This window comes from Anomaloglossus baeobatrachus, chromosome 2 (genome assembly GCF_048569485.1).
Source record: "Anomaloglossus baeobatrachus isolate aAnoBae1 chromosome 2, aAnoBae1.hap1, whole genome shotgun sequence".
NCBI classification, from domain to species: Eukaryota; Metazoa; Chordata; class Amphibia; order Anura; family Aromobatidae; genus Anomaloglossus; species Anomaloglossus baeobatrachus.
In genome coordinates, this window is record NC_134354.1 from 95,729,797 (window position 1) to 95,741,946 (window position 12,150).

At 46.7% G+C, this 12,150-nt stretch overlaps 1 protein-coding gene across 1 annotated transcript in view; it reads right to left on the bottom strand.

Annotated features, from left to right (window-relative positions):
- Window positions 1-8,855: 8,855 nt before the first annotated feature.
- ITGAE (integrin subunit alpha E) overlaps window positions 8,856-12,150 on the bottom strand; it is a 207,118-nt gene continuing 203,823 nt past the window's right edge. The window contains exon 32 of the mRNA XM_075333152.1: window positions 8,856-9,128. Within this exon, the coding sequence (XP_075189267.1) occupies window positions 9,075-9,128 (54 nt within the window). The 3' untranslated portion in view covers window positions 8,856-9,074. The remainder of the gene's footprint in view (window positions 9,129-12,150) is intronic.

A 12,150-nucleotide genomic window follows, 5' to 3' on the forward strand; every position in this document is an offset into this window, starting at 1 on the left:
TCACACTTTCATTATTAGTAGGGGGATATTTGAGAGGCCACCTTACACACGCACACATAGATTGTTGGCCACTTCCATCAAAATCGGTTTGACCAACTTCATGCATAGTGGTCTAGAGAAATATTCACACTTGTGACAGTAGAGAAAATCAAAGAGGTCCATCTTTTTTTTTACTTGTCTTTATTTAGCTTTTTTTCTAAATCAGGTACTTCTAATTGCACGGTAAAATATATACACTAATGTTATGTTTTACATATTTCTTCTAGTTTTAGATCATGCTTTTAAGCTCATAATTATGGGTTCCATTTAGACATCATGGTTTACTACAAAAAGATACCAACTGAGTGATTGACTTACTAAATTAAAGACTGACATTAGAGTTTACGGGCAAAGATTGGTTTATTGACATCCATAAATCAGACTTGAAGTTCTAGGTTCCTGGATGGAGTTACTCACAGTCATACCATCTTCAATGGGCGGTCAACCAACACTGTTCATGACGACTATCTTCCAAAGCCCTTTAACCCATTCACCAGCCCTACACTGTTTCTATACATCTTGGTATTACTCATGCCAGTACATTCTGTTTGCATTTAGGTGTGGCACGGCTTAGTTCCTGGGTCTATTGAGGATATGACCTACTGTATAATTATATTTACGGTATCTATGTCTGATAACCGGTTCTACAGATCGTACAATTCAGCAATATGCAGAACACCTGTCTGGGTGGAGATGGTTCCCGGGAATATTGAGGTTAATCTGTAATGGGAGGATACTTTGTGCCAATGCCGAGGTAAGACGTTCTAGCAGAAAGTGTTCTAGCCCAAAACATGTGGCTCTAGAACTATTTTTTCCCTTTTGACAAGTACACCGAGAATTAACATATGTGAAAGCACATATGTAAACAGGTTATGTAATTCATCTACAGGCAAATCTAAAGACGTTTCACACTAATAAATAAGACTTGTTGGTTCTACTACCTAGTTACATCTGAAATAAGATTCCTGGAGCATTTTGTGGTCCCTCTGTTATTAGTCCGGGAAATGTATGCATAAGGGTCACCAGGGTATGTACTGCCATAGTCTAAAGCCCGCTTTACATGCAGCGACATCGCTACTGTAAAGCGATGTCATTGGGGTCACGGAATTCGTGACGCACATCCGGATGCGTTAGCGATGTCGTTGCGTGGGACACCTAGGTGCGATCGAAAATCGTCGCAAACACGTGCAAAATCGCTAATCGTTGACATGCTCCCCTATTCACCATTAACGTTGCTGCTGCAGGTACGATGTTGTTCGTCGTTCCTGCGGCAGCACACATCGCTATGTGTGACACCGCAGGAACGAGGAACCTCACCTTACCTGCGACCACCGACAATGAGGAAGGAAGGAGGTGGGCGGGATGTTCGTCCCGCTCATCTCCGCCCCTCCGCTTTGATTTGGTGGCCGCTTAGTGATGTTGCTGTTACGCCAAACGAACCACCCCCTTAGAAAGGAGGCGGTTCGCCGGTCACAGCGACGTCGCTAGGCAGGCAAGTAGTGTGACGGGTCCGCGCGATTTTGTGCGCCACGGGCAGCGATTTGCCCGTGACGCACAAACGATGGGGGCGGGTATGCACGCGAGATCGCAGCGTGTAAAGCGGCCTTAAGGCTAAGTTCACACAACCGTATTTTTGGTCCAAGTCTAAAGGGTGCTTTACATGCTACCGATAGCTAGCGTTGTCGTGCGCAATAGCACCCGCCCCCGTCGCTCATGCGACATTTGGTGCTCGCTGCCGTAGCGAACATTATCGCTACGGCAGCGTCACAAGCACATACCTTGACAGTGACGTTGCTATGACCGCCGAACAATCCCTCCGTCAAGGCGGAGGTGCGTTCGGCGTCACAGCGATGTCACTGTGGCGTCACTAAGCGGCCAGCCAATAGAAGCGGAGGGGCGGAGATGAGCTGGATGTAACATCCCGCCCACCTCCTTCTTTCCTCATTGCCGGTGGATGCAGGTAAGGAGATGTTCGTCGTTACTGCGGTGTCACACATAGCGATGTGTGATGCCACAGGAACGACAAACAACATCGTACCTGTGGCAGCAGCGATATTAAGGAAAGGAGTAATGTGTCAACGATCACCGGTTTTGGATGATTTTGCGATCGTTGATCGTTGCTCCTTGGTGTCACACGCTGCGATGTCGCTACCGGCGCCGGATGTGCATCACTAACGACGTGACCCCGACGATATATCGGTAGCGATGTCGCAGCGTGTAAAGCACCCTTTATTCATGGACAAATTGATCTCATTCGGATCAATCTTTTTCAGTTGGGATGTTCTGATGACCGTTTTTTTTTCACACTCACCGAATATGGGCGTGAAAAAGTTGCAGCATATATTGGATGCATTCTAGTCTATAGGTTTTGAATAGCATCCGATTTTTACAGGTACATTGTAATTCTTAACAGGAAATATTAAAACCAATGCCATATGGATAGTATAGAGAAGATAATGCCAATGAAAAATCTTTGTTTTCTGGATGGAACTTGGACAATATTTTAAATGTTTAAAGGGGTATTCCCATCACCAAGATCCGATCCCAATATGTAGTAGGTGTAATATTAATATTTGTAAATACTTCCAATTAGAAATGTAGTATAGTTCTCCTGATATATCCATGTTTCTTACCTCATGTGCAGGGCATTGCAGCTTAAGTATCCATGGTTCCGACCATGAGCAGCTAACTAAACTGTCACTATATGAGTGAACAAAACCATGGATACCTAAGCTGCAATGCCCTGCACATGAGGTAAGAGACATGGCTATATCAGGAGAACTTTACTGCATTTCTAATTGGAGGTATTTGCTGTTATTATTGTTCTTTCTACATATTCTGATAGGATCTTGGAGATGGGAATACCCCTTTAACTAAAGGCCGCTTTACACGCAACGACATCGCTAACGAGATGTCGTTGGGGTCACGGAATTCGTGACGCACATCCGGCCTCATTAGCAACGTCGTTGCGTGTGAAACGCACAAACGACCGTTAACGATCAAAAATACCTAATCGTTGATGCGTCGTTCTAATCCCAAATGTTGTTGCTGCTGCAGGATGCAGGTTGTTCGTTGTTCCTGCGGCAGCACACAACGCTATGTGTGCCACCACAGGAACAAGGAACCCCACCATACCTGCGGCCGCCCGCAATGAGGAAGGAAGGAGTTGGGCGGGATGTTCGTGTGACGCCCCTGCGGTAAACCAGGTGTCACAAAAAGGTAACAACTCTGTAACAGCCAGAATGCTGTGTATCTGTACCAGTCCACACATACACCAGCTCACCAGGACATTTGCACAGCTCACACATGGGATGGGAGAGACCTAAACCAGTGGGAGGAGCAAGTGACTTGAGGAGGGAAGAGAAGACAGCAGACATTTGACATGTCACGCCTACAACACCCACACTGCACCAGCCTACACCACTAGGGGGCACTGACAGAGACACAGGATCAGCAGGGTTGGTCTCAGAAAGTATAAATCCAACTCCCCTGTAGTTAGGACCCTGGGGAGAAGGGAGGGTGTAAGTTGGTGGAGACTGTGGCGAGGCAGAACTGCGTGTGGTTTGTTTGAGAGGGAGTGAGGACAGACTTTAAGCATCCTGTTAGTCCTGCAGGCAAGTGGACTTCCACGGTGCATCAGCCAAACACAAAGGGTCTGAGGCTAAGCGACAAAGAGGGAGCCGGGGAGTACCCCTTAAATAGCTCACGTCGCCAGCATTAGTATGGGACACAAGGATGCCCTCCAGAAGCTCCAGGCTGGTGAGGACTTCCAAAGACTGACACGAGTGCAAGGTGGGGAAAGTGGCCTCCAGGTTAAACTGGTACAGATTCCAGGAGGACGGTAAACCTGGCCCTGGCACGTCCCAAGGCAGCTTTTCCCAGGCTGAAAGTAAACCTGTTCAACTGCACTCAGTGACTGGACTCCCTTTCTTTAATTTTTATTATTTTTATTTTCTTTTGCTATACCGAGCCTCCAAAGCTCAGGGGAGCTGGCGTAGTCAGATTATCCCCTTTAAATTAACCCCTTTTTACTGCGCACCATGGGGCCACGGAACCGGGCCAGGCCACGACTGCACAACCACTGGCTCGGCGACGGGTGCACAGGGAACGGACTGAGCTACTCCTATCCCTGGGGGTCCCGTGCGGGTGCCGCATTCATCCTGCTCATCTTCGCCCCTCCGCTTCTATTGGGCGGTCGCTTAGTGACGCCGCACGAACCGCCCCCTTAGAAAGGAGGCGCTTCGCCAGCCACAGCGGCGTCGCTAGGCAGGTAAGTATGTGTGACAGGTCCTAACGATGTTTTATGCGCCACAGGCAGCGATTGGCCTGTGACGCACAACCGACGGGGGCGGGTACGCTTGCTAGCGATATCGATAGCGATATCGCTGCTTGTAAAGTGCCCTTTAGTCTAGCAGTGTTAGCTTTTTTTGTAAACAGACCCATTTGACAAAGGGAATGGTAGCATCTTCTCGTCAAGTCAAGCTAAGGCTACATGTGTGTATAATGTTAGATTGCATCTAATAGTTGTCAGTGTGGTGATGTTGCGACACATGACATTACAAAATGTTGACATTACATCCACAAAAAATACAAACCGGCTGGACTTTTTGGCCCAGTTGAGATGCAACTGTTCTGCCATAGACGTCAATATAAGTCGCGTTCAACTTGCCTGAAACAGGTCTGCAATGTTGTGGTTTTTATAATAGTGAAATCACACCTCTAAAATAATAACCTAATATATATAGTAAGTTGTAGACATATCACGCATACATTTTAGGTCCATGACTTGTATATTAAGGAACCCCCACCAAGTGCTAAAATGAATGAGGCAAGAAGGAGAATTGTGGTAGAGAGGAGTCGAAGGTGGCTGCTGATCCACCAATCCAAGGTACAGAATCAATTCAGATAAAGAAGTGGAAAAATGCTAAAGGGGTTTTCCCAGCTAAGATATTGATGACCTCTCCTTTGGATGGGTTATCATTGTCAGATTAGTGGGGATCCGATACCCGGCATCCCCACGGGTCAACTGTTATCAGCTTTCCAGAGAAGAGATGAAAACCGTGAACAGAGTCAAATACAACAGTGCCATTCACTATGTAGTGGCCATCCCCAGGTACTGCAGCTCAGCTTCCATTCACTTCAGATTAATCTGAGCCATGGGTCCCCAATTCCAGTCCTCAAGGGCCGCCAACAGTGCATGTTTTCAGGATTTCCTTAGTATTGCACATGTGATAATTTAATCACCTGCACAGTTGATGAATCCAACACCCGTGCAATGCTAAGGAAATCCTGAAAACATGCACTGTTGGCGGCCCTCGAGGACTGGAGTTGGGGAACCCTGAGAAAACAAAAACGATCTCTACCCCGTGTATAGAGATGTACTGTTCTGAATGGTGGAGGTACTGAGAGTCAGGCAGCCCCCGGGTGTAACTTCAATAGGTGTAGGGGTTGCAATCGCACCCAGGCCCTGGAACCTAGGTTGCCCAAAAGGTACCATATAAATGGACTATCAACATTAAAGACCTGTTATAATCGGAGGCCCTGTTGGAGATTTTGCATTGGGGCCACAAGCTTCCAGTTACACTACTAGCCTCCCCAATCTGATAATGATAGCCTATTTTAATAATAATTCACCAATATCTTAAGCTTGGCAAACCCTATAAAAGGATGAACAGCCAATTATATATATATATATATATATATAACAATAAAATACATACAAGCAGAGCTGTTAAATACATAAATAAAAACTAGATAAGCACATAAGAATACCGTAAGGACAGGATTGAATTATTTAATTATCTTGTTAACCTGTTTGGCTTTAGTAAACTGAATTTGTGCTGGGAGGTGTTACGCGGGGACCGACTGGAGTAAACTAAGGGAAGCCCAGTTGTCACCCAAGGACCTCCGGGCAGATGGCAAAGCCACTACAGACAGGTGGTCGGATGTAGCGACTACAGAGATATATAAGGAATGATGGTGTTAACAGCACACCACTACGTACACCTGTCCCTGTTAGCTTCACAGAGGGCGAGGACCAGTCACGTGCTGTGTAGGGGGTACGATCTGACCGGGAAACCAGCCCAGTTAGCGTCAATGGGTGCCTGAGGACTGGTAGAACAGGAGCTGACCCTAGGTGTGCTGAGCCGCGAGTGTCTTGGCGCGACAGGCACCGTTCGCCTTACCCTGCCTACCACTGTCCTATATACACACACGCACACACATACACACACACACGTCTGCCACAGGCACTGCAGACTATATAGCACGTGGCACATTGGCCGCTACCAGCTCAGCCAGCTGACTGAGCCTCAGACAACATATAACTGACGCTCGCACACCAATGGACATGGCCTAGGGTCTTTTATGGCCTAAGCCCTGCCATACAACGGCCGTCATGATGGCCAATCAGCGGCCACCACGTCACCGGGGACGCCCATGACCGCCAATCAGCGTAATGTAGCAGGTATCCCGCACTTAGAGCCTGGGAGGCTGCGGGAACCCGCACATGCGTGGTAGGGCAGAATGGGCACTTAGGCACAGGATGGCTTAAGACCCTAGATACCTGCCACCTCTCAGCCAGACGCCTATACCGACAGACAGGTGGTGCTGCAGAGTTGACCGACCTGAACTCAGGAGACAAAGACGGGACAGGAGCGGTTTGAGGCGCAAGGGAACCCAGAACCATAACAGGGAGCTTTGTAGTATACTATAAACATGGACATAGCAAAATAAATTATTGACTTTATCGTTTACTTAAATAGAACCTGTAAGCAGGCTTTTCCCTTATGAGCTGTGGCCCCCACCAGAGAGCCTTTATATACAGCATTCCAGAGCACTTTATATAAGACCCCAGGCCGCTCTGTGTAATGTAAAAATCACCTTTATTATACTCACCTAGGGGGCGGTCCGGTCTGTTGGGTGTCGCTGCTCTTGTATCCGGCACCTCCTCAATTTTGTGCAATCGCCGTCTTCCTTCCCAGCATCGTGTACATGACGTGTCCTGAATTATTCACACAGAGGTCGCCATTGTGCTCCTGCACAGGCGCACTTTGGTCTGCCTAGCTGAGGGCAGATCAAAGTACTGTAGCGCTCATGTGCGCTCTGTCTTTGACCTTTTCTTGCGCCTGCGCATTACAGTACTTTGCTCTAGTCTCAGCCGAGCAGATCAAAGTGTGCCTGTGTACCGCCCTGAGAGGGGCCCGGCCGCTTCCTCCGCTTGCTTGGGCCGAGCAGCTCGAGGTCTGGGCTCGGGTTGTCGGTGGCACGAGCGCCTCCGGACCGGGGGCCACGTCGCTCTGTTAGAGGGGAGAGGTGGTGGTGTGGGACGAGGTGCTCAGCCGGGGAGGGCCGCGCTGTCGTGCAATGGGTCGTGACGCCACCCACGGGTCTTGGTGACGGGGTGCACCACCGCTGCGGCTGGAGTGAAGGCTGCTAGAGATGAGGAAACAAAAGGCGCAAATAGGGTCTTACCCGGCAATAACCGTTTAGAAAAACACGAATGAGAACACTCACCTGATGAGGTTGTGCCAGTCACAACCCCTTGAAAAGCCTGTGAGTGTCAGCGTGGTTCCAAGCAGCGGCCCCGAGATGATCGTGACAAAGATTTTTATATATGTATATACATATATGAGAAACGGGTTTATGCCGCGCTCAAGAATCACTGTATCCAAGGAATTTACTTTAAATCTCTTTTTTTATTTCAGTTCCAACGCGTTTCAGAGACATATACCGTCTCCTTCTTCAGGGAAAAGAGAAAAAAGAGAAAATGTTTTTCTCTTTTCCCTGAAGAAGGAGACGGTATATGTCTCTGAAACGCGTTGGAACTGAAATAAAAAAAGAGATTTAAAGTAAATTCCTTGGATACAGTGATTCTTGAGCGCGGCATAAACCCGTTTCTCATATATGTATATACATATATAAAAATCTTTGTCGCGGCTGGAGTGAAGGCAGGCTCGTCCGGGATCGGTGTTGCGGCCACAGCCTAGATGTTAGCCCCTCCGTGGGTAGGGGCGGTGTGTCCCGGTCAATTTGCCTATACTCAGTGGCTTCTAAGCTAGGACGGGGTCTGAGTATCCAGTTTCTGGTGCTCCGGTACACGGTTGACTACCCGGTTCGGGACCGGCGGGCTCCAACCCAGGCCCGGTCCATACGGTTCCGCCGGTTGCTGTACCGGTACTCCTGCAGACGGCCACCACCGTCTGCCTGCCTGACGTTTCCAAAGGGGCCCAGGCTCCTACCCGGGTCCCTGACAGCTGCTCCACTACCACTCACTGTCAACTCCAAAACTACTCTGTTTGAACTTCCTGCCCCAGGACAGTAGTCTCCTCGGTGGGCGTGCCTTTCCTCCCGACTCCGCCCACCTGGTGTGCTCTACTAGCCCTGAGGGAGGCATCAGGTCTCTCTTTTGGGTGACATGTGTGTGACCTCACAGGGGATGGGGGTGTGTGTGTATGTGGTTGATGTAATTACCTGTGACCCAGGGGTCCAGGGCGTCACACCTGCGCAGCAGTGCAATAGAGGCCTCTCTGTGAAATATGTAGGACGCGTCATGCACACAGAACTGAGCAAGAGGATGGCAATCATAAGAAGAGAGGAAGCGCCAGACCGAGACCAGCGACACCCATCGGACCGAACCCTAGGTGAGTATGATAAAGGTCTTTTACGCTATACAGAGCGGCCTGGGCTTATATATACAGTATTCTACAATGCTGTATATAAGGGCTCACTGGTGGTGGCCGCAGCTCATAAGGGAAAATCCTGGTGACAGGTTCCCTTTAAAACATCAATTGATGTGAAGACTGATGTAACAACTGGTATGACAATACATTGTTTTTTGGGTGAACAGCAGTAAATATTAAAATTGACTTCTTGGGTTATGAATTATAAAGGATTCTTTTAATAATAATGAATTCCTCTGAGTTGAGTTCTCTGGTATACATAATATAGCTCCTCTAAGTGCCTTCTTCTTCACATGGTATCTAGGCGCATTTCTTCTTTCCTGTAGGACATTCTGGCCTTCATCATCGGAAATGTTATTTACTTTCATTCTGTTCAAAATTTTTATATTTTCTTTTAAAGAAACCGCACTGTAACAAGAACAGGTAGATATTAATGACAATATTTGCATTACTGATTATCATCTTAGTCAAAGTGAACACAATTACATGACTGGAAGCTGATTGGTTACTGTATAATCATAATCATTAATGCAGAGTTCTGTAACACTTACAATAATAGTTTGCAAATTATCATCTATTATCATTTTGAATATGCACTAACCAATTATCTTCCATTCACTTAATTCTAATCACATTGCATGTTGATATTTCAAGAGTCCTATGAGTATACACTGATAGTGAAGCGTCTTTAGTTAGAGCACCTTCCACCAGGTTTAGCATGTTATACATGTCACTTCATTTAAAAATGGCTTCAGAGCTGAGTAAAATGTAGCTTTTATTTTTTAATTTCTCCTCTCTGTTTCAGAGATATTAGTTTGGAAATTTTAGGCTATATTTAATGTTAAGTTCATGGGATGATGCCAGAGATTTGTCACTGGGGGCTTGTACTTCTTCCACTGCATGAGGTTAACCAATCATAAGATACTTCAACAGACAGGTGAAAAAAGAACATACCGTCGCAATAGTATAGAACAGGCTTTCCCAAGGAGACATGTAATGACAGATAGTCTGCTGGCCTCGCTAATCTCACTGTAGAGCATTTTGTAACTATGAAGTGCCAGGAGTATAGCAAAGATTATCTTATGGCAGTCAGTAGGGGGAGAGGGAACTTAGGTTACAGCATTGTCAGAGGAAAGCTAAAGCTGCAAACATGTTTGTAATGAGAATAAGCTCAGCAATGCTATTTCCTCTCTCACCCCACACTGACTGCTGAGAGTTGAAAGCTGTACCTGTTAAGGCCCCGTCACACTAAGCAACATCGCTAGCAACATCGCTGCTAACGAACAACTTTTGTGACGTTGCTAGCGATGTTGCTGTGTGTGACATCCAGCAACAACCTGGCCCCTGCTGTGAGGTCGTTGGTTGTTGCTGAATGTCCTGGGCCATTTTTTAGTTGTTGCTGTCCCGCTGTGAAGCACAGATCGCTGTGTGTGACAGCGAGACAGCAACAACTAAATGTGCAGGCAGCAGGAGCCGGCTTCTGCGGAGGCTGGTAACCACAGTAAACATCGGGTAACCAAGAAGCCCTGTCCTTGGTTACCCGATATTTACCTTTGATACCAGCCTCCGCCGCTCTCACTGTCAGTGCCGGCTCCTGCTCTGTGCACATGTAGCTGCAGGACACATCGGGTTAATTAACCCCATGTGTGCTGTAGCTAGGAAAGCAGGGAGCCAGCGCTAAGCATTGTGCGCTGCTCCCTGCTCTGTGCACATGTAGCTGCAGGACACATCGGGTTAATTAACCCGATGTGTGCTGTAACTAGGAGAGCAAGGAGCCAGCGCTAAGCATTGTGCGCTGCTCCCTGCTCTGTGCACATTTAACTGCAGCACACATCGGGTAATTAACCCGATGTGTGCTGTAACTAGGAGAGCAAGGAGCCAGCGCTCAGTGCGCGCTGCTCCCTGCTCCCTGCTCTGTTCTGTAGCTCCGTGCACTGGTAACCAAGGTAAATATCGGGTTGGTTACCCGATATTTACCTTAGTTACCAAGCGCAGCATCTTCCACGCGGCGCTGGGGGCTGGTCACTGGTTGCTGGTGAGCTCACCAGCAACTCGTGTAGCGACGCTCCAGCGATCCCTGCCAGATCAGGTTGCTGGTGGGATCGCTGGAGCGTCGCAGTGTGACATCTCACCAGCAACCTCCTAGCAACTTACCAGCGATCCCTATCGTTGTTGGGATCGCTGGTAAGTTGCTTAGTGTGACGGTACCTTTAGAAATCACACTCATCTCTCCTCTAATCCTGGCACTTTGATTTCACTTCAGTCCTGAATGTGATTACAGTGAGGAACTCAGACTGTCAGTCATTACATGTCTCACTTGAGAAACCTGCTTAAGGCTGTGTCCACACTTTGCGTTTTCACCTGCGTTTCAGCTGCTTTTTTGGTCAGTTTTGAACTGCAGCGTTTTCATGCCAAAATGCATGCTTTCTGATTTTCCAGCAAACTCTATGGAAAATGGTGATTTCTTGTCCGCACATTGCGTTTCTAAACGCAGCGTTTAATTTGCATAATTTGTGGCAAAAAAACATGCGTTCAAAGAAGCAGCATGTAATTGTTTTTGCCATTTGGGCTGCGTTTTGCTAACATTGAAGTCAATGAGAAGTTGCAAAAAGCAAGAAATATCAAAATTCAATCGTTAAACCTGCTTTTTTGCTGCAGAAACAATGCGTTTTGGACTACCAAAATGCACGCTTTTCTGACATCAAAATAATGGAATAAGATGTCCCTTTACACACACACATAGTCCGACAATTAAATTATTGAAAAATATAAATTTAATGCTATTTTACCGCTAAATAGTATAAAACCGCTATAAATCTATGAAATATAACTATTTTCTTTATCATTTCAATATTTATATATATGTTCCTTTTTTTCCCCTTTTTTCATTTTGTTTGACTGTTTAAACTTTATTTAGCAGTGTCTTTATGTACAAAACGCATCTTTCAAAACGCAATGGAAAAGCATGTAAAAAGCGCAAAAAACGCAGCTAAAACGCGGTAAATACGCATGCGTTTTTAACGCTATTTTGTGGTCAAAAGCAACTTTGGCAAAATCAATTACTGCCAGAGGGTGTGTTTTGAACTGCAACTAGGACGACGCAAAGTGCGGACACAGCCTTAAGCTTTTGTGGGGAGCGTTCTTTTTCCCCCTGTATGTTGCTGCCTGCTTTTGATTGGTTAACCTCATTCAGGCTAAGAAGTGCACACCCCAAAAGAGAATCTCTGCTAATAGCCCTTGGGCTTAACATAAATTATAACAAATATTATAATCTAACATTTTGGCAATCTGAGAGGAGAATACTAGGTTAAAATCAATGCTACGTCAAACTCAGCTCTGCAGCCATTATTTCTTGATGTGGCCAGTATAACATGCTCAAACTGGTGAAAGGTCTTTAAGCATCGGGAAGTGAGGGGTGCTAATTATGTTG